Source organism: Sorex araneus, chromosome 2 (assembly GCF_027595985.1).
Source record: "Sorex araneus isolate mSorAra2 chromosome 2, mSorAra2.pri, whole genome shotgun sequence".
Classification (NCBI taxonomy): domain Eukaryota; kingdom Metazoa; phylum Chordata; class Mammalia; order Eulipotyphla; family Soricidae; genus Sorex; species Sorex araneus.
The window spans coordinates 135,874,061-135,895,204 of NC_073303.1; the positions used below are offsets into that span (position 1 = coordinate 135,874,061).

The window sequence follows — 21,144 nt, forward strand, 5'->3', positions numbered from 1 at the left end:
CCCTTGATTCTCCTTTGCTGAATTATCTTCAAATCTATTTAAAAGTGGGCTGTTTTTTTTTTTTTTTTTTGCTTTTTGGGTCACACCCGGCGATGCTCAGGGGTTCCTCCTGGCTCTTTACTCAGGAATTATCCCTGGCGATGCTCAGGGGACCATAGGGGATGCTGGGAATTGAACCCGGGTCAGCTGCGTGCAAGGCAAATGCCCTACCTGCTGTGTGATCGCTCCAGCCCAGTTCAGGCTCTTATTTTTAAACATTGAGAGTTCCCTAAGAAGTCTTGTACAAGTCTTTATTATATATATAATATATATTATTTATTATATATATATATATATAATTGACAAATCATTTCTCCTTGCTTTGTGGGTTGTCTTCTTATCCTTGGTGGTTTCTGGAGAGCAGATCTTGATGAGACCTGGCTCCTGGGGCCAGAAGGACAGCTCAGTAGGCTAGAGAGCCAGCTCCTTATGGGGGCCTGGCTTCCATCACGGGCACCGAATTGTCCCTAGAGCGCCACTAGGAGCAGCCCTGAGCACTATTGGGAATGACCCAAAATGGAAAGGAAAGGAAGAAAAAGAGGTCTAGCTTCTTTTTCCTTCTAGACATACGTTTGCTATTATTTTAATATTTTAATATTTAAATATTTAGCCAAACCCAGCATCCTAAGATTTTTTTTCCTGAAAGCCTTATAGATTTGTGTGTTTGTATTCAGTTTATGAACAATTTTGAATTAATTTTTGGATGTCTTGTGGAGTTTTTTCTTATCATAGTAATATGCAGTTGTGCTTGCATTGTTGAAAGGATTCGTTGAAAGGATTATTCACCATTTAGTTGCCTTTATCTCCGTCAACAATAAGGGTGTGACAATGCAATTTGCAGATATTTTTCCCCATTTTGCAGATCATCTTGGTGGTGCCTTTTAAAGAAGAAAGGATTTTAATTTTGATGAAATCCAATTTATCTATTTTAATCTCTTTCTCTCTACTTTTTCTTTTGTCTTTTATGCTTTTGGTATAACTTCTAAAAAATCATTACTTAATCCAAAGTCATGAAGATTTTTTTCTAAGAACTTTATAAGTGGTGATTTTTTTTTTTTTTTTAAAAAAGAGGACATATGGGGCTGGAGCACAGCGGGTAGGGCGTTTGCCTTGCACGAGGCCGACCCGACCCGGGTTCGATTCCCAGTATCCCATATGGTCCCCTGAGCACCGCCAGGAGTAATTCCTGAGTGCAGAGCCAGGAGTAACCCTCGTGCATTGACGGGTATGACCCAAAAAAGCAAAAAAAAGAGAAGAGGACATATGATTTTATCTGTTATTTGGTTATGTTGTGGGAGAAAGAGTTGGGTTTGAGCCACACCTGGCAGTGCTCAAGGCTCATTCCTGGTGGCATTGAGGGCCATATGTGGTGCCAGTGATCGAGCCAGAGTCAGCTGTGTGCAAGGCAAGCCCCTCAACCCCTGTTTTGTCCCTAAAGCCCTTATAGTGGAAACTCTTAGGCTTATATCTGAGCTTCGCCAAGCTGTTTTTTGTAGATGGCAGAGATAGAGAGTTCAATTTTATTGTTTTGTATGTGGATATCAAATTACTTCAGCATCTTTTGCTAAACAGGCCATTTGTTTTCCTGTTGAATTGCCTTGGCATTCTTTTCAAAATTTAACTATAAATGTAAGTTATTATCCATCCCCCACCCTCCACTCTCATCCCCCACCCTCCACTCTCAATTCTCTTGCATTCATCTCTCCTTCTGTCCTTACGCCAGTTCTGCAGTCTTAACCTAACCGCTTGAACTTTATAGAAAATCTTAAAATTAAATAGTGTAAGCCTTCCAACTTGGTTCATCTTTTTAAAAAAATTATTTTGGCTTTTCTACTGACTTAGTTTTCCATATACCTTGTAGATTCATTTTGTTAATTCTAAAAATATTTCTACATGGGTTTTTATTATAATTATATCACATCTGTAGATTAATTTGGGAAAGAGCTACCCTCTGAATAAATTGGAGTTTTCCTATATATGAACTTGGAGTCTCTCTCCATTTATTTAGAACTTTTATATTTTTCTTGCACTAGTATTTTAGTGCTTTTAATGAATGGGTCTTGTACATGTTATATTATATTTACATGCATAGCATTCATAGATTTTGGTAATATTTAAATAGGGCTTTAAGAAATATCCACTTCTGGGGTTAGAGACATAGTTCAAGAGCCTGTATCTCATGCATGCTTCACATGCAGGAGGCCTGGGTTCAGTCCTTGCCACCTGGACCCTGAGCACTGCAGGAGTGAGCCTCAGCTCAGAGCAGGAGGAGCGCCTAAGCACTGCGCCCCTCAGACTCCCCAACAAGTTTTCACTTTTGATTGCTCAGTACTCTTGTATGAATATAGTTGTTTTTTGCATTTTGATTTTGTATTTTGGGCTTTTCATATTTATTAACTTGTATAATAATTCTGGTCGTTTCGTCGTTGCTTGGTTATTTTTTATTCTCTGTGTCTTTATGCATTTCTTCACTGTGTTTCTTCTTTTATTTAAATCTTCTTTCTTTCCTCATGGCGTGGTCAGTCTCTGACACTGAATGTGTCTGGTGAGAGAGGACAGTCATGCGTTGTTCCCCTGCCGCTGACCAGACTGAGGTTTCCCTCTCCATTCTGATATTTTAGGAGATTTTAAAAAATGAAGATGTCATTGACATATTAACTAGTTTTAGGTATTTAACAAACACTCAATATTTGTATAGCTTATGACATATTTACCACACAATTAGTCTAGTTAATATCTGTTACTATATTAATAAAAATATGATGAAATTCTGCTTATTACCTGCTGGGACGAAAGCTTGTAAATAGTTATATTTTTCTTTCTTATGATGAACATTTTAAAGATTATTAAGCAATCTATTTTTGGCTTTTGGGCCACACCTGGCTCTGTGCTTAGGGGTCACTGCTGGTGGTGCTCAGGGGACTGTATGTGGGTCAGAACCAGGTCTGTCGCATGCCAGGTCAGAGCCATACCCAGTGTCCCCTCTCCCTGGCAACTCTAAGACACTTTAAACTATGTAGCACTGTGTCTTTATCTATGGCTATCACATTGTATGTTATACCCACTGACGTGTTTATTTTATAGCTTGAAAGTCTGTACCTATTCAACCATCTGCACCCGTGTCGCCCACTGCCACTTTCACCTCTGACAACCTCTAATCTAGTCTCAGTGTTCATGGGTTTGATTTTAGGACTTTGTTTGTATTTGGGGTTTTGGGGGTCTGCGCACGCCAGTGCTTGGGTCCTGAACCTTTCTCCGTGATCTTGAGTGACCCCTGGGGGTGCTCTGTGGACCATTTGCCGTGGCTGGTATTTGAAATTGGGTTGACCGCAGGGCAAATCACTCAACCCTTGTACTATCTCTCTGTTCTTTCTGAGTTTGATTTTGAATCTTGTGTAGACGTTGAATTTCCCAGTAAGTATTGAGGTCGTCAGAGGATGTTTCCACAACCCACGGCATGAATTGTGTTTGGAGGCTGAACCCGCCTCCCTGGGAGCAGTCTCCCTTGACCACAGTGATTGCGTGGACACTGTCCCGCCTGAGCTGGGGCCTCCCTCCCTGCCTCCCTGGCTCGCTCCTGTGGCAGGTTGGTGTGTCTGAGGCGCCTGGATGGAGTCAGGGTCTCCTGCCACCTCACACCCACCTCCTGGCTTGTCATCCTTCACCGTCCTCTCTCCTACCAGAGACCCTGATTGGAACATTCCTCAGTCCGTTCTTTCTTTCTTTCTTTCTTTCTTTCTTTCTTTCTTTCTTTCTTTCTTTCTTTCTTTCTTTCTTTCTTTCTTTCTTTCTTTCTTTCTTTCTTTCTTTCTTTCTTTCTTTCTTTCTTTCTTTCTTTTTCTTTCCCGAGGTCCCTTTTGGTTTTGAGACCTCCTCCTCATGCCCTTACGGCAGACACCCAAATCCACAGAAGCCCCCCACCCCCTGTGCTCACCCCAGGGTGGATATGCGATGTGGAGCCTGAGGTGGGGCAGACACTCACCTCAGCGCACGCGCCAGGCCCCAGAGGCTCTTGATCCTGAGGGGCTGATGCAATGAATGAGTGATTAAGTCATTCATTCAAGTCTCCCCGAGGTGGGGGATAAGCTGGGGCTTCTCTGCCATGGGCAGGCTCTGTGGCCACAGGCCGAGGACTGTCCTGCAGGGATGCCCGCCACTGTCCAGGGTGCCCTGTCCCCTGGCCCCCTCCCGACACGCAGCCCTACCACTGCCCCCCCAGAGCCTGGCCTCCATCCGGGTACCTGGGACTCAGCGTGACAGTCGGTGACTTAGGGCCCAGTTTGCCTTGGGCTTTGAGGCCCCTGGGAGCTGCTTGGCCTCCTCCGGTGGGCGCTGCAGAGGCTGGGGGGTCCTGCGCATGTTTGGGGGCTCTGGGGCCGGGAGGGTCAGGGCTCGCCCGAGTCTGCCCCAGGCCTAAGCTCCATCCTGCTTCTCCCCTGCAGCTCGTCTCCAACGTGCTCATCTTCTCCTGCACCAACATCGTGGGCGTCTGCACCCACTACCCCGCGGAGGTGTCGCAGAGACAGGCCTTCCAGGAGACCCGGGAGTGCATCCAGGCACGGCTGCACTCGCAGCGGGAGAACCAGCAGCAGGTCAGTGCCAGCCTGGGGGACCCCACCCTCAGGGGCTGTGCCCGGGCCTGGGAGTGCAGGCAGGAAGGGTCCCACACCGAGTGCGCGGCCTGTGTCTTCTGGGAGGAAGACAAGCCGTTCCCCCCACAGTCTGGGGCTGGTGAGACTCCTCCAGGGAGGGGCTCTTCCACACACACCTGTGGAAGAAAGGCAGGTCACAGGCCACTGCAACGCAGAGAGGTCGGGGGGCACTGGTGACCATGCTGGGCCTTCCCCAGGGCTGTCCTGGATGGGACTGGAGCCGCTCTGGGCAATGGCACGAAGCTGCTACCAGAAGCTTCCCATGCTCGGCCTGCCCAGAGAGGGGCAGAGACTGCACCTTACGGGGTGCCGGGAGGGGGAGTCGGAGCACAGCAGCCTGGAGCCGGCCTGGCTGTGGGCAGGTCCCAGAAGCCCCCAGAAGCAGGGTAGGGTTGGGCAGACACAGGCAGGACTGTTTGCTCACTGGACGATTGTCCCCCTAAGCGGGGCCCAGGGGCCATCCCCAGCCCGTCTGCCTTTGGGCTGACAGAGTGGGGCACACAGGGCTCCCCACCTTCCCTGAGCTGTGAGGATAAACTCAGAACCTCCCTGGGCCAGGCCGTGTTTGGGCCACGAGACAGTGCTATGGTTACCCACCCTGGACATCTCCCAGAGGACCCCCGAGCATGGCGGGGTTCCCCAGTCCACAGGGCCTGGGCAGCTTCCTGTCCTTGAACCCTCACACTGACCGAGAATCAGCAGTGCGGCCCTGGACCCCCTAAGCAGGCTCGAGAGCCCCCCTTCCTCTAATGCAGGCCCGGCTGGGGTGTGTGCCTTGGTGTTCAGGGGGCAGCCTGCAGACACACGGGCTGTGAGAGGCTGTGCGGGTGGGTGGACAGGGTCTTGAGCTGGGCCCTGTGCAGCAAAGGCAGTGCCGGAGGGAAGGCAGAGAGGCCCGGCACAGACGGGCACAGGGCAGAGGACGGAGGGGGGCTGGGTGGCGGGGGTCTCAGAGAGCGAGAGAGCTTGGTCTGTGGGCGACCACAGTCCACTCCCAGCATTGCACTGAGCACCACTGGCTGTGCCTCCCCCAAGCGACCCCCCAACCGGAAGGGCCCACACCCGATGCAGCCGCAGGCACCCAGAAGGCGCTGGAGGTCTGGGGGTGGGAAGTAGTGAATGGGGGCAGTGGGAGTGTGGGGAATTGGGGTTCCCCAGGGGCGCAGGGGAGAGATGGGCGGCCAGGCAGAGAGGCCAGAGCCCGCGTGCAGGAGAGCTTGTGTGGGGCTGTGCCCGGGGGATCAGCCTGGAACGGCGAAGTCCAGGAGTGGGTCCACCCCGCAGGACTCATGGGGGTGAGAGGCGGCTGAAGGGCTGGGTCCAGGCTGTGCAAGGGGGTGCCCCATCAGTCCCGGGCCCTGCAGGGTCCCCAGCATGCATGGCAGTGCAGGGCCTGGAGCTGAGGGAGGGGCAGGGAGGGGCAGGGAAGTTCTGAAAAGTACAGGCGGTTTTGCAGGATAGGGTGTTCTGGGCGATGGAGTGGGGAGGAGGGGAGCATCTCCGGGCTGTGGCAGCAGGCTGTGGCAGAGTTCTAGCTCGTCATCCATCTGGTCCCCAAGCCTGCCGAGAGTGTCCCGGCGCGCAGGGCCAGGAGTCAGCCCTGAGCGTCTCCAGGTGTGGCCAGAAACCAAAAATTGAAACAAAAGAGAAGTCCTGGGAGCAGGATTTCAGCGGGGCGGAGGGTAGAAGTGAACACTGAGGAACGGAGGGAACATGTGGGGACAGGGGGAGCCTAGCAGGGCTGTGGGCAGTGGTTGGAGCTGGAGTTGGCACACAGGCTGGCATGGTCCCCACACACACACCAGGGCGCTTCCCACTGTTCTCCCTCTCCTGGCACCTCTGCAGGCCTCAGCCCCTCCATGGAGGGGGGTCTCCTGGGAGCCCCTCTCTGATGCCCACCCTCTCCCAGCCTCGGCCAGGCCCCCGATCAGGGCCCACGGATGTGCTTTGAGGAGAGCTTAGTTTGGTTTCTGGTGCTCACGGACCCCCAGCACAGTGCCTTGGACACGGCTGAGGTGTGACATGTGGGTGAGGACAGACAAGGTGAGCGACGTTAGCGCTTTCGTGCCCGCCTCCCTGCAGAGGGAGCCTGCTGCTCAGAGAGGGCAGTTGTCTCCCCAGGTCAGGGCCCACAGCCTCGGGAGGCCTCTGGGCACCACACAAGGAGCTGATTCCCGCAGGCTCACCAGGAGTGCAGCCAAGAAGTGTCTGGGGACTGCGGGGTCAGCACGTAACACGTGCACATACATACATGCACACTATCATGCACAGATGCACGTCTAACATATGCACAAACACATTTCTGTACACACATACACACATGCACACACACACATACACGTGTGCACACACATACATGCACACACATGCGCGCACACACATACACATGCGCACACATATGCACACAATCACACATGCACACATACATAGGAGCACACAGATACGTGTACATAATCACACATGCACACATATGCACACACATACACGCACATATACATGACACACATATACATGCACATATACACTCACGTACACACGCATGCACACGCACACACACACGGGCATCCAGACTCCAACCTTTTGGAGTCTCAGTTCTGCGAAGTTCGGGGCCTGAGGAGGGGAGCCCGGGCTGAGGGGATGCTGGCGCAGTGACAAGGCCCTGCTTCCCCCCAGGAGCGGCTGCTGCTGTCTGTCCTGCCCCGCCATGTTGCCATGGAGATGAAGGCAGACATCAACGCCAAGCAGGAGGATATGATGTTCCACAAGATCTACATCCAGAAGCACGACAATGTGAGGTAGGGCTGGGCTGGGGATGGCACGGGCCCCTGAGAGAGTGTGGCCCCCTGTCCAGACCTCTCGCTGGGCTCTGTGTGGGGCTGGGAGGGGCGGCTCAGCCCCTCAGGTGTGTTCAGGAGAGAGGCTGCGGGAAGGAAGCAGGAGGAAGGGGACGGGTGGGGAGGACAGCAGCCTGACGAGGATCATGCAGTTGGTTGGGTTGAGCTTGGGGGGTTGGGGGTTTTTTGTTTTTGTTTTTGTTTGGGGCCACACCCAGCAATGCTCCCAGGTCAGTGCTCAGGGGATTTGAACCAGGACTGCGCCTGCCCTCTGTCCTGTCTCCAGCCCCGTGAGGGGGCTTGAAAGCAGCGACTCGGCTGTCCCCACCTCCCGGGTCAAGGCAGTGCCAGCTTGGGACCCTCCCCAGCATACCTTCCTGACTCGCTCAGGGGCTGGACAGCATTGCCCAAGGTCACTGCACACAGAGGGGTGACGCGAGCACATCCACGAGGGCCACCCCAACCCGCATGCTGCTCCTGACGCAGGAGCAGCACACAGATGGAGATTAATAGAGTGTAAAATCTGCCTCTGAGCCCCGGGGCCATGGGGCCAGGCGGCGGCCTTTTTCCCCGAGGCCCTTGGGGGCTGCTCTCCCTCCCACGCCCGCAGTGAGCCTGGCCTCCGCGGCTGCTCTCGCCTGGACGAGGTTTTCAGGACCCACAGACCTCCAAGGTCAGGGGAGGGAGAACCTTTTGGAGTCTCAGGCTAATTTGTAAAGGGAGGAAAGGGAATATTATGGACACACACACATATAGATACACGCACACACATGTGCAGACACGCATGCACACAATGCACACACACGTACACACATGCATGTACATGCACGCACATCATGCACACATGCACACATGTACTCATGCGCACACACACGCACACACATGCACACATACACATGCACAACTACACACACATAACACACACACCAGGTGAGTTTCATACAGATCAGGCCCTACCGCCCAGTTCCCTGGGGCCCAGAACCTAAGACAGCAGCCACAAGGCCCCCTCTGTCTCCTGCGACAGATTCTGAGTCTTTGGAAGAAAAACAAACCGGCACACGACACGTGTCCTTCCTCTCAGGGTGTCTCCTTCTCCCTTAAGCTTGCCATGTCCCCCGCCCCCACCCGTCCGACAGGGAGAGTATGGGGAGAGTAGCCTGTCTGGTGGGAGGAAGAGAGAGTGGGGCCAGTGTCCTGGCTATGTCCCCTCCCCCAGGCCTCCAGAATTGCCTGCAGGCTCAGCTGAGACCCTGTAGCGAGCAGGGGGTCTGGGTAGGGGTGAGAGCAGGAGGCCTGGGTAGGGGTGAGAGCAGGGGGCCTGGGTAGGGGTGAGAGCAGGGGGTCTGGGTGGGGGTGAGAGCAGGGAGTCTGGGTAGGGGTGAGAGCAGGGGGCCTGGGTGGGGGTGAGAGCAGGGGGCCTGGGTCGGGGTGAGAGCAGGGAGTCTGGGTAGGGGTGAGAGCAGGGGGTCTGGGTAGGGGTGAGAGCAGGGAGTCTGGGTAGGGGTGAGAACAGGGGGCCTGGGTGGGGGTGAGAGCTGGGGTCTGGGTAGGGGTGAGAGCTGGGGTTGAGTAGGGGTGAGAGCTGGGGTCTGAGTAGGGGTGAGAGCTGGGGTCCGAGTAGGGGTGAGAGCTGGGGTCTGAGTAGGAGCGAGAGCTGGGGTCCAAGTAGGGGTGAGAGCTGGGGTCTGAGTAGGGGTGAGAGCTGGGGTCCGAGTAGGAGTGAGAGCTGGGGTCTGGGTAGGGGCACTGGTGTGCTTCTGTCCCACTCTGGGATAGTGGCTGGCAGTAGTAGTTCCTAGGTGCCAGGAGATGCTCTCGGGGCTAGCTCAGCTTTGTATGTCGGAGTGCGGGCAGCGTCCCCAGCGCCGCGTGGTCCCCGGAGTGACCGCCTCCCCAAGGGCTGCTACGTGCCTGGCTTTCCTCTGTGCAGTGCTACCCAGTGACCGCCACAGGGTGAATCTGTCCTCACCTGCGTTTTCCAGGAGAGGCGATGGCGAAGGGGCTTGTGGTGATGTGTGCAGTGGGCTCGTTGCTGTCAGATGGGACTGGCCTGAGGGATGGACTGAGGTCTGCTCTCAGCCTGTGTGTGTGAGTGACCAAGGAGCCACCGGGGCCTTTCTTGGGTGGTGGCAGTATTAGAGGCACAGAAAACGCCTTCCAGGCCCAGGGCCGCACGCGGTGGCCGAGCCTGCGAGTGTGCACCCAGCACCCTACCGCACCACAGCCTGACCGTGGTGGGCGCTGGGTGAGAGCCCGAGGCCCGTGCGGGTCCTGGCGTGCCTGTGACCGTCACGGCCACCAGGCGAGGGAGGTGGAAACTGAGAGACAGACAGAGCCCTCTTAGCCCAGCAGCTGGCGACCCCAGAGCTGCCCTCCCGGTCCCGCTGGGCCCAGCTCAGGCGGAGCCCAGATCAGCGGCTTCCCTGATGCTTGGGCACTTTGCTAAAACTGAAGGCAGAACAGAGAGAAGGAGATACAGGTGGTGCGGGGGCAGCCCAGAGTCAGGGCTGTGCCCCCTCTCCCCAAGCGGGCTGGGCAGAGGGACTTCCACAGAGACCCCTCCCCACCTTCGCCCAGGGGCTGAGTTTGCGACCCCCGCACAGTTTCCTGGGGGAGGCGAGAGGATTAGCCGGCCTGTCTGCAGGGCAGACTCTCTCTGCAGAGGCCAAGTCACAGGAGACGTCCGAGTTAGCCTGGCCGTCAGGGGGGGACGAGGGGCCGGCCTGGGGGTAGTCCCAGTGCCTCGGAAGGTGATGCGTCCCAGCTGTCAGACTGGCACTCCGAGGAGAGCGGCCCATGGACAGGAAGTGGGTGTGACAGATGGCCCCGGGACCCGGAGAAGGGACGGCAGGGGACAGGGAGCTGGAGCTAGGCGGGCGGACAGCAGGCCGACTGCCCAGCCCCTGTGGGCTCCTCCCAGGAGGGTGCTGGCCAGCCCTGGCACTGAGACACCTCCCCGGCTGGCTGCGGCAGCGCTGGGTCCCTCCTCCTGGCCGCGGGCGGTCACGGCTGGGAGGCTCAGCCCTGGGAATGGGGCGAGTGCACGGAGGCCGCAGGCCCGTCTGATGGCCGTGTCCCTGCAGAGTGCCTGGCCCTCCTGGGGCAGGGGGCAGGGATGGTGCTGCTGCCTGTCCTGGCTTTTAGTTTGGGCCACACCCAGTGGAGCCAGGGGTACTCCTGGCTCTGTGCTCGCAGGTCACTCCTGCCGGGCTTGGAGAACCATAGGGGTTGCTGGGGTTTGCGGCCCAGCCAGTCATGGGCCGGGGATGCCCGCCCCACTGTGCCATCACTCTGGCCCTGGCTCGGTCCTGGGACCAAAGGCAGGCTGCCACAGCCTCGGGAGGCCTCATGGAGGGCCCCCTGGGCAAAGCGGGAGGGGACGCCCAGACCCTGAGTGTCCCCAAGGGACCCTCCAACCCCCCACCCCAGGGCACCCATTTCTCCCTTAGCAACCAAAGGTTCTGGGGGCGGGCCCCGCCCGAGCCGGGGTCTCACAGCTGCGCTGGGGAGCGCGCATTCCTGTGGGCTGCCCTCTTGGTGCGGGGCCCAGGAGACCTGCCTGCAGCTTGAGGCCCAGCTGGGGCAGGCAGGGCCTGGGGGCTCTGCCCGACTCGGGCTCAGCCACGACCACCACACCCCTTCTCTCCCGAGGAGCGCTGCTCTCCTGCCTCCTTCAAGGACTTGGCCGCCGTCCACGGTCACTCTGGCGTCTGGCTCAGCCGCCGCATGGTTCTGAATGATAATGACCGTGGGTGACTTTCGGAGGTGTTCGGATGCCAGCATGTGGCTTGTGCCCACAGACCAGACTGCAGGGGGACCCGTCCCTGAACCCTGCAGCCTCCCGGCCTTGGGGACAGCTCCCCAGGTCCTCGGGTCTTCCATCTCTAATCTGGCGCTGAGGGCCAGGGCTGGACACGGCAGGAGAGCCCTTGCCTTGCCCGCATGGAGCCCGGGGTCTGTCTCTGGCCGGTCACCCCGGCACCTGCGGCGCCCCCTAGAGGGAAGGCAGAGGAGTCCTGCTCTCTGCCCGCCGAGCTGCAGACCTCCGAGGGCTGTGTGTCTCTGCCCCGCAGACCCGTCATGGAGAATTAATTGCTCCGGGCAGGATGAGGGGGCAGCCATCCTGGCCCTTGCCTGGGCATCAGTGGTCAGAAGGGAACTGATAGCCTGAGCTACTTTTCAGTTGACTGATTAATGCATTTAGTTGTAGTAAAATATACATAACATAAACTGGACCATATGTACCGTTCCTTTTGAATTGGTGGTGGGGGGGGGGGGCGGCATTTGAGCTACACTTGGCAGTGCTCAGGGCTCCCTCCCGGCTCTGTGCTCAGAGCTCCCTCCCGGCTCTGTGCTCAGGGCTCCCTCCCGGCTCTGTGCTCAGGGATGACTCCAGGCTCCGTGCTTAGGGCTAACTCCCGGCTCCATGCTCAGGGCTCACTCCCGGCTCTGTGCTCAGGGCTCACCCCTGGCTTTGTGCTCAGGGCTCGCTCCTAGCTCTGTGCTCAGGGCTCGCCCTTGGCTCTGTGCTCAGGGCTCACTCCTGGCACTGTGCTCAGGGCTCACTCTTGGCTCTGTGCTCAGGACTCCTGGTGTGGCTCAGAGTTAACTCCTGGCTCTGTGCTCAGGGATCACTCTTGATTCTGTGCTCAGGGTCACTCCTGATTCTGTGCTCAGGGCTCGCGCCTGTGGTGTTGGGGATGGAGCCAGGGCTGGCCATGTGCAAGGCAAGCATCTAACTACTCTCTGGGCCCTCCTGGACCATTTGTTTAATCTCCAGTCTTGTGGCATTAAGAACGTCCCTGTGTCCCACCAGACTGTAGCCCAGGGCCGTCACTCGGCAGAGGCCAGTGTGTGGTGGCCAAGCCCTGAGCTGGCCTCCTTTGCACGCCCTCGAGGGTCGCCCATGCTGTGGCTTGGGGCGCAGGGTCCTTCCATGCCCACTGCTTGCCTGTCCCCGAATGGCTCCTGGCGTGCTGCTGGGAGGGAGGGGACTTGCCGGCTCGGGTGAGAGAAAGCTTCCTCTCCGCCCTTTGGGGCTGCCCAGAGCTAGGTTGCTGTCTGTCTGGGAGCCCCGATCCCACTCAGCTCCTTTCCTTCTCTTCCCTCTTGTCGCTCTGTGGGGCGGTGACTTTGCTGGCCCAGTTGGGGAAGGAGGCCTGGCAGTGACAGACGCCCAGAACCCTGGGTCAGGGCTCAGGGGGGACAGGAAGAGACCAGAGCCAGGGGCAGGGAGCGTGCCAGGCTGCAGTCGGGGCTGGCTGCAGGATGGACGCGGGCGATGGCCATGCTGGAGGGGGCCTGTCAGCCAGGCGCTCACCCTTCCCCTCTCCGTAGTAGGCCTTCACAGGGCCCTGGATATGAAGCTTGTCAAACAGGCCTACAACACAGACTAACGATGACAAACCACATCCTCATTCCTCAACAGAGCCCAGGGGCCGAGCGCCAGCACAAGTGTAAGGCTTCTTGCTGCAGCGGTGACCCTGGTTTAGTCCCAGAGCACCGCCAGGGGTCACTCTTGAGCACACAACCAGGAATAGCTGCTGGCACCACCTGGTGTGACCCCCAGCACGAACACATTTAACAGATATAAGACAGAGGAGAGAGCTCAGAGAGCTGAAGCAGCTCGTGCTTTGCAGGTGGGGGCCCGGTAGGAGGCCCGGCTTGATCGCTGGCACTGACGTGTGGGACCCCCAGTATTTCACAGACCCCCACATTTGGCCTTCTCTAGGTCTGTGACCCCTGGTTTAAGAGGTGAGGGTTGTTCGTGGGGTTGTTGCCGGCCAGCTGCATTTTAGACTCACGGGGAAGCTGGACACAGAACAAAACGCAGCCCTGCATCACCCGAGCCCTCGCCAGGCCCTTGAGGTGAGACCCCCGGGCTCAGGTGAGCACCCTGGTGAGTCTAGTGGCACCCGAGGTGGTGGTCCCGGCACCGCCAGGAAAGCCTTGTGGAGAACTAGCTCCCCACAGCCCCGCAGGGCCCGACCCCTTACGTCCCTACACGGGGCCTTGTTCCTGGCCTTGACATTTGCTCAGGTTTGGGGAGTCCTTCCCCTGGGGGCGTCTGCCCAGCCCAAGCCCAGCTTCTGCTGGGCCTCAGGGCTTTGCCCCGGCCACTGTGGCGCCAGTCTCGGGGAACAGCCGGGCCGTGTGCTCAGACTCCACACGACCCCCGCTCCGCCTCCCTCGGCTGTGGTTTCCTGAGGGTGAAAACTGTCTGGGATGACGGTTCCCAGGTGCCTCTGCAGGGATGGGGAGGGCTCGGTTCCTGGGTGGGGAGAGCGGAGAGCAGCCTGCAGGTCAGGGGCGGGATGGAGGGCGGCCTTGTCTCACCCTTGTGCTAGCCGCGGGTCCAGGCCGCCAGTGAGAAGTGCTGCCCCTTCGTCCGAAGAGTCCCCTCACAGGCCGCCCTGTCCACAGCGTCCCTCACAGGCCGCCCTGCCACGGTGTCCCTCACAGGCTGCCCCATCTGCACAGTCCCCACAAGGGGGCCCTCTGGTATCCGCCATTTGATAGTCAGTTCCTGTAAGGGGGCACCACAGGCCAGGGTGCAGGACACAGGGCTGGCAGAGTTGGGGGCGGGGGGGTGGACAAGAGCCTCTGCTGAGGTTTCAGAGGAAGATTGGGTGAGTGGGGCGAAGACGGGTGTGGGGGTGCAGGCTGGAGTGGGGGCGCAGGCTGGGGGGCACAGAGCAGGCTGGGTGTGGTGGCACAGGCAGGGATGGGGGATGGTTTCCGGAGGCTCTGGGCTGGGGGACCTTTTTGGAGCCACCCGCTACCTGTCCTGAGTGGGTCAGTCAGGGGGGCTGTGCTGGGAGAAAAAGCCTAATTGGGGGTGGGGTGGTTGTCCAGCACTGAGGCAGGTGCTGACCGTCTCCGGGAGCTGGCTGACCCAGGGGGACGCTGGTGACAGATGGCCTGCGTCCCAGTTATGTGACGTCCTCCAAGCACGCACACTTTCAACGCTTGCTTTCTGCTTTACTTTAGAATATTTATTGATTTATTTATTGGTGTGGGGGCACACCCATGGTGCCCGGGGCTTGCTGCCGGCTCTGTGCTGATTCCTGGTGGGGCTGGGGACCATATGGAGTGCCTGGACTGAACCCAGCTTGGCCTGGGCAGGGCGAGGCACGCCTCCTGTACTGCCTCCTGTACTGCTGCTGCGGAGGAATTTTCTGGTTTGTTTTTTCTGGTCTGGTTCCGAGCCATTCCTGCTGTGCTCAGGACAGGGGGCAGAGGGACAGGGGACTCTGTGCACAGGGATCCTCGTTCCGGGCCCTGTGCTTTGAATCAAATCACTCATTCCTAGCGGTGGACAGGGCCTGTGTGGTGCCGGAGACCAACACTGCTCAGCACCTTCCCCACAGCTGTCCCTGCATGCACCCGACACACACACACACACACACACAGACACATGCACACACACGTACTCACACATACGCGCACACACACATACACACATGCACACACATACACACACATACGCGCACACACAGACACATGCACACACACATGCACACATACGCGCACACACATACACACATGCACACACATACGCACACATATGTGCACACACACGCACACGCACACATACACACATCACACATGCACACACATATACACACGCACACAATACACACATGCACACACGCACACGCACACACATGCACACACATACACATGCACACACATTCACACTCACATGCATGCACACATACACATATGCACACACATACGTACACACGCACACATACATACACACACATAGACATACATGCACACACATATGCACACACATGCACACGCACACACGCACACACAGTCACTGCACACTAAGCTCCACAGCCCTCACTTAGGAGCTGTGGTTTTGGGGTCTCAGGAGCCCCTAGTATCTTGGCGAGAGCCACCTCTGCAGAGTGCAGCCCACCAGCCTAGGCCTGGTCCAGGGCAGCCGACATGGGGCCGTCCTGGTGGGGCAGAGGCTGTCTCTGGGCCACACTGGGCTGTGCAGGGACAGAAAGGTCTCAGAACGGGTGAGACCTCATGGTACTCTCAGGGGCCCACGGGGGGGTGGGGGTTGTTGTCACCCTGAGGGCCTTCTCCCTGGCACCTCCTGGGGTCTTAGCTGACTCTTCTAGAAGTTTCCCTGGGGATAGAGGGCTTAGCTTCGATCCCCTTTTGTTTGGGGCTGGAAATGAGCCCTTTGCCAACCACTGCTGGGAACACTTTCCAGGGCAGATAACCAATGACTGTCCTGCTTGGAGGCCAAAGGGCAGGGTTGGATGGTCCCTGAGAACTGGTAAGCCAAGCCACTGGTCTTTCACACCTCCCCTTTTCTTCTAGGGACCACGGGGGGTGAGTTGGGGCACAGCATTCTTCATCCCCAGTGCCGAGGCCCTCTGTGAGCTCCAGGCTGCTGGCCGTGCCCTGGCGACATTCCCCACCTCATGGTCTTGCCTGTCTCCGCAGCATCCTGTTTGCTGACATCGAGGGCTTCACGAGTCTGGCATCCCAGTGCACGGCCCAGGAACTGGTCATGACACTCAATGAGCTCTTCGCCCGCTTCGACAAGCTGGCTGCGGTGAGTGGCCTGCGGGTGCTTGCTGGCACCCTTGGGCGAGAGCTCCTGGAGCAAGCAGAGGCCCCACATCAGCCCACGACACTGCACGGGGCCTGTAGCCACCCCAGGGCTTCCAGCCTGGGAACAGACGGGGCGGGGCCAGGCCCGAGGGCAGTGCTGCCCTGACCCCCAGGACTCACCTGAGTGTCGGTAGCCACTGTCTTGAGGACGTGGACTCAGGGATGGGAGAGTGAGTCTGAGTCCCCGCTGGCTGTCCTCCACTGGAAACTTCCAGAAAGGATTCTCGCGTGGTCACAGACACGGGCACATCCATTCGCTGGATGCTGTTTCTGCCCTTCCTGGTGTGGGCGATAGGGAACTGGGCCTTGCTTCGCACATCTGCCCCCACTTGCTCGGGTGTCCCCCGATGTGAGGCCATTGGCCCTGGCCACCTGCTCTGGTGCCCCCCACCATGAGACCACTGGCCCTGGCTTCTTGTCCTGGGTCCTCCCCAGCGTGAGACCACTGGCCCTGGCCACTTGCTCTGATATCCCCCAGTGTGTGACCACTGGCCCCGGCCACTTACCCTGGGTCCCGCCCAGCCTGAGACCACCCTCAGGTCATCGCCTAGCTCAGAGCAGGACTCCAGCCTCACCCGAGCGAAGGGTTGTCAGCTCCAAATGTGGGTGAGCTCCAGGGCCCAGGGCTAGTGGACAGCCTGAGGCGTGAGGCGGGCCGTGTCCTCTCCCAGGCTGGCTGCTTTAAGGGCATTCTGCGGTGAAATCTCAGGCCAGGCGGAGGGAATGTGTGGGCTCTGCTCAGCCTTGGGGACCGGCTGAAGAATCAGAACCCAGGGCCGGGAGAGATCTGGCTCTAGGGCCTGGGCAGGAGCCGCGGTTCGCTCCCTGGTGCCGCAGGTCCCCGAGCACATCAGGATCCACCACCCATGGGGCTCGGGGGGGGGGGGCTGTATGTGGTGCTGGGGATCGAACCCAGGTCAGCCGAGAGCAGGGCAAGGGCCTCCTGCTGTCCGATGGCTCTGGCCCAGCCATGGGTTCTATGGCCAGAAGCCGCTGGACTCCCCCTGCAGAGGGCGCTGCCACCCCCAGCCCCCGTAGCTCCTGGAGCCGGGCAGGGCTAACCCCGTCCCTGAAAGCCAGTCCTCCGCCTTCCCTCCCGCTCCTGTGGGCCCCTCACCAGCGTTTCTGCTGCTCTGGCTTCCAGGAGAATCACTGTCTGCGGATCAAGATCCTGGGGGACTGCTACTACTGCGTCTCGGGGCTGCCCGAGGCCAGGGCCGACCACGCCCACTGCTGCGTGGAGATGGGCATGGACATGATCGAGGCCATCTCGTGAGTGCGTCCAGGGGCTGCCATCCCCAGGCCTGTCCGTCGTCTCCATGGGCTGCCCTGCTCGCACCCTGGCCTGGCAAGGCAGGGAAACTGAGACTGAGCCTTGTTTCTGGCCCCCCCACCACACCCGTTAGAAGGTTGTCTTGCACCCCAGACTCAGAGCAGCCCTGACATCTTACCCCACAGCCGCCAGGGAAGCTTTTCTAGGGGTTGAGCCGGGTCCCGCAGCCTCCGTGGCCGCAGGAAGTGTGCGTCCCCTCCTCAGGATCACCAGGCAGCTGTCGCGAGTGCCCACTGCTGTGACATGCCCCCACCCACCCGGCTAGGGCTGCTCCTGGTCCTGTTTCTTTCTAGGTGACACAGGCCAGACTCAGGGCTGACGCCGTCCCCCTGGGTCCGTGGCACCAGGGGCTTTGGGGCCCTCCTCACTCTGGCTGGAGGGGGCCAGGCCAGTCAGCCAAGCTGCCCTTGCTCACGTCCACCAGGGCTGGCTCTAAGGACGGTGCAGCCTCAGTGACTGGGAACTGAGGGGTGGCCTGGCTTGGGGCAGGGACAAGCCATGGGGGCCGAGGTCAGAGGTCAGAATCTGCAGCCCAGAACAGAAGCCTGCCAAGGGAGGGAGCCTGGGTGCCCGAGTCTGCCCTGTGGACCAGGCCAGCTCAGGGACGCCAGTGGGTGAAGGCCTCCGAGGGGAGCCTAGAGGCGTGGGAAGGGCAGGCTGTGCCCCAGCAAGTGACCGGCAGGGGCAGCCCAGTGGGGCCACACGTGGTGCTGACCCCAGGGCAGATAAAACCGCACGGTTCGTGTCCCTGTTGGCAGTGGCAGGGGGATGGCAGGAGTATCAGCAGCCCTGCCAGTCCCAGCCTGCTGGACGCAGCCCTAAAGGTGCACCCTGGGACACTGAGCCCACCAGGACATCCAGCCTGGTCATTTCTCTGAGCCCCAGCATCCTCGGGGCCAGCGGGAGAGCTGCAGCCATCTTCCCAGGCTTGGCCAGTCCTAGCCTCTGTCCCGCCTGGGCCTCCCCCTTTTCACTGTTTCTCAGGGTTGGGGGCCACACCCGGCAGTGCTCAGGGCTTACTCCTGGTGCTGTCAGGGGTCACGCCTGTCAGACCTTTGGGGACCATCTTTTTCCACTGCCCAGCCAGCAGCAGCACCGTGGACGAATGACTGGGCATTGGACCAGTCGTGACTGGGCTGTGGGTCCTGTTTTGCATTGAGTACTGACCACAGTGGTCTGAGCACCCCCCCTGGAAGGGCAGTGGGCCTGGGTTGCAGTGAGGCGCCACCTTGTGGCAGAGCCTGGGAACAGCCCCGCTCCCTGCTGACCGCAGGGCACCCCCGGGCCAGGGCCTTGGGGAGTCTGCGCCAGGGCTGGCTGGACAGGGAGGCATGACGCTGAGTTCTGCACCTGCACCCCTCCCCCACTGTGTATGTGTGTGCACCTGGCCCCCGACCCTCTCCCAGCCTCACCCCTGTCCCTCCCCAGGTTGGTCCGGGAGGTGACAGGGGTGAACGTGAACATGCGCGTGGGAATCCACAGCGGGCGCGTACACTGCGGTGTCCTTGGTCTCAGGAAGTGGCAGTTCGACGTCTGGTCTAACGACGTCACGCTGGCCAACCACATGGAGGCTGGAGGCAAAGCAGGGTGAGTGAGAGGGGCCACCCCACCCCAGCTGACCTCTCTTGGGGACACGGCGGTGGGACGTGCTGGCATGAGCCGGCGGCTTGCGGCCCTGGGGTGGCAGAAGCTCTGTTGGACAGTTCAGATGAGTGATGCGAATTGTGGGGAGGGGACAGGCCCTCCCCGACAGATACTCCCCCAGAGCCTGGGGGGAGACGGGGTGGGAGGAAGCGTGGGTGATGTCAGCATGGGCTGTCCTGGGGACAGCGGGGACACCGGGCTCCGGGCACGCCCCCAGGCCAGGCCTGTGGCCAGCGTGGGTCTCAGCTGCTTGCCGGGCTGTTTGCAAAGTGGTGAGACCAGAGGCCTTTTCTCAGGGGGCTCACGAGGGGGCCCCGGCTCCCAGTGAACCGCTGCACCGTCCTGTCCCGATGCTGGGCAGAGTGTGGGCTGTCCAGGGGCACCCAGCTGACCGGTGTCCTCTGCTCGCTTGCGCTCTCCCCAGGCGCATCCACATCACCAAGGCCACGCTCAACTACCTGAACGGGGACTACGAGGTGGAGCCGGGCTGCGGGGGCGAGCGCAACGCCTACCTCAAGGAGCACAGCATCGAGACCTTCCTCATCCTCAACTGCACCCAGAAGCGGGTCAGACACGCTCAGGGGCTTCCCGGGGAGGGACGCTCGTGGGCCCTCCGGTCTCTCGCAGCCCGTCCCCACTCTCAGGGCCTCAGCCCAGGCCTCTCCCGCCAGCCGCGCCCTGCCCTCACCCCCTTGCCCAGAAACACCTGCTTTCCTCAGGCTGTTGTGGGGCTTCCTGAACAGTCCTGGGAGTTCCAGAGACTTCCACAGACAGAGGGAAGTGGGGAAAAGGGGAGGGAGAAGGAGAGGGAAGAGAGGAGAGAGGAGGAAGGAGAGAGGAGGTAAGAGAGGAGAGGAGAAAGGAGGTGAAAGAGGAGGTGAGAGAGGAGAGGAGAGAGGAGGTGAGAGAGGAGGTGAGAGAGAGGAGGTGAGAGAGGAGAGGAGAGGGGAGGTGAGAGAGGAGGTGAGAGAGAGGAGGAGAAGAGAGAGGAGGTGGGAGAGGTGAGGAGAGAGGAGGTGAGAGAGAGGGTGTGAGGAAAGGAGGGAGGAGGTGAGGAGAGAGGTGAGGGAGGGTGCTCACTTAGCCTCTGACCCTGTCAGCCCCAGAGCTCTGAAGGGCACGAGAGGCCCCGGGGCGTCTGAGAGACCCTGTGGGCCCGCACCTTGCCCCACCTCTCCCACCCCCCCCCCCCCCCCCCCGTGCTCCCGGGCGGCCCCGCTCCTCCTCTGCCTCTTCCCCTTTCTGGTCCCTTTCTTCTCCCTCTTTGTCTCAGCCCACACTTGCCAAAATATAAAACTGAATTATTAGCAGGCTTCAGGGTGCTATTTTTAATGGTGTCATGTTCTTCATTTCTGAGGGGAGTGCGTTGGTGCCTCCCCCCAGATGGAGCTGCTTTTCCGTGGGGATCTTTCGTCTGAGCTTCCCTGGGGCCCAGGACCCCCAGCCCAGCCACACCCCGTGCCTGTGCTGAGAGGCTCAAGGCACTCGTGGAGGTGGGGACTAGAGCATCTCAGGGGGAGCTAAGTACCCCCTGAGGCTGTCGGGCTGGGCGCCTCCCCAAGGGCCACTGGTCCTGCTGAGAGGCCCAGGGGCGGCCCCGCCAGGTCCAGCACAGACGCGCAGAGAGGGACAGGAGACCAGGCTGTCTGAGGAGGAGGGTCTTTCAGCACTTGCTTGTCCTCTGACTGGAGTGTCACTGAGGCTGGGGGACGAAGAGGCGCGAGGCCACCGGCACCCTCCTGCCCTCTCAGGCTGAGGCCCGCCATCCCCCACCTGTTGTGGTCTCTGGCCCTTTGTGGTCTGGGAAGATGGCACTCAGCCCCAAGTGGTACCCCTCTGCACCCCCCGATCTGACAGCTCCCTTCTCGGACTCAGAAAGTCTCCCAAGGCCCTCCCCCAATCCCCGTCTCTTAGACCCATGTGGACGCAGCCGTGGAGGTGCTGTGTGTGTGTGTGAGCCCCTCCCACAGGCTGCCCCCCCTTGCTGGCCCCGCCCCAT

At 59.2% G+C, this 21,144-nt stretch overlaps 1 protein-coding gene across 1 annotated transcript in view; it reads left to right on the forward strand.

Annotated features, from left to right (window-relative positions):
* The window catches only part of ADCY5 (adenylate cyclase 5), a 138,499-nt gene that overhangs the window by 87,330 nt on the left and 30,025 nt on the right, over positions 1 to 21,144 (forward strand). Inside the window, exons 2-7 of the mRNA XM_004606669.2 lie at positions 4,482 to 4,631; positions 7,365 to 7,486; positions 15,998 to 16,109; positions 17,313 to 17,440; positions 18,930 to 19,088; positions 19,570 to 19,711. Of these exons, the coding sequence (XP_004606726.2) occupies positions 4,482 to 4,631; positions 7,365 to 7,486; positions 15,998 to 16,109; positions 17,313 to 17,440; positions 18,930 to 19,088; positions 19,570 to 19,711 (813 nt within the window). The remainder of the gene's footprint in view (positions 1 to 4,481; positions 4,632 to 7,364; positions 7,487 to 15,997; positions 16,110 to 17,312; positions 17,441 to 18,929; positions 19,089 to 19,569; positions 19,712 to 21,144) is intronic.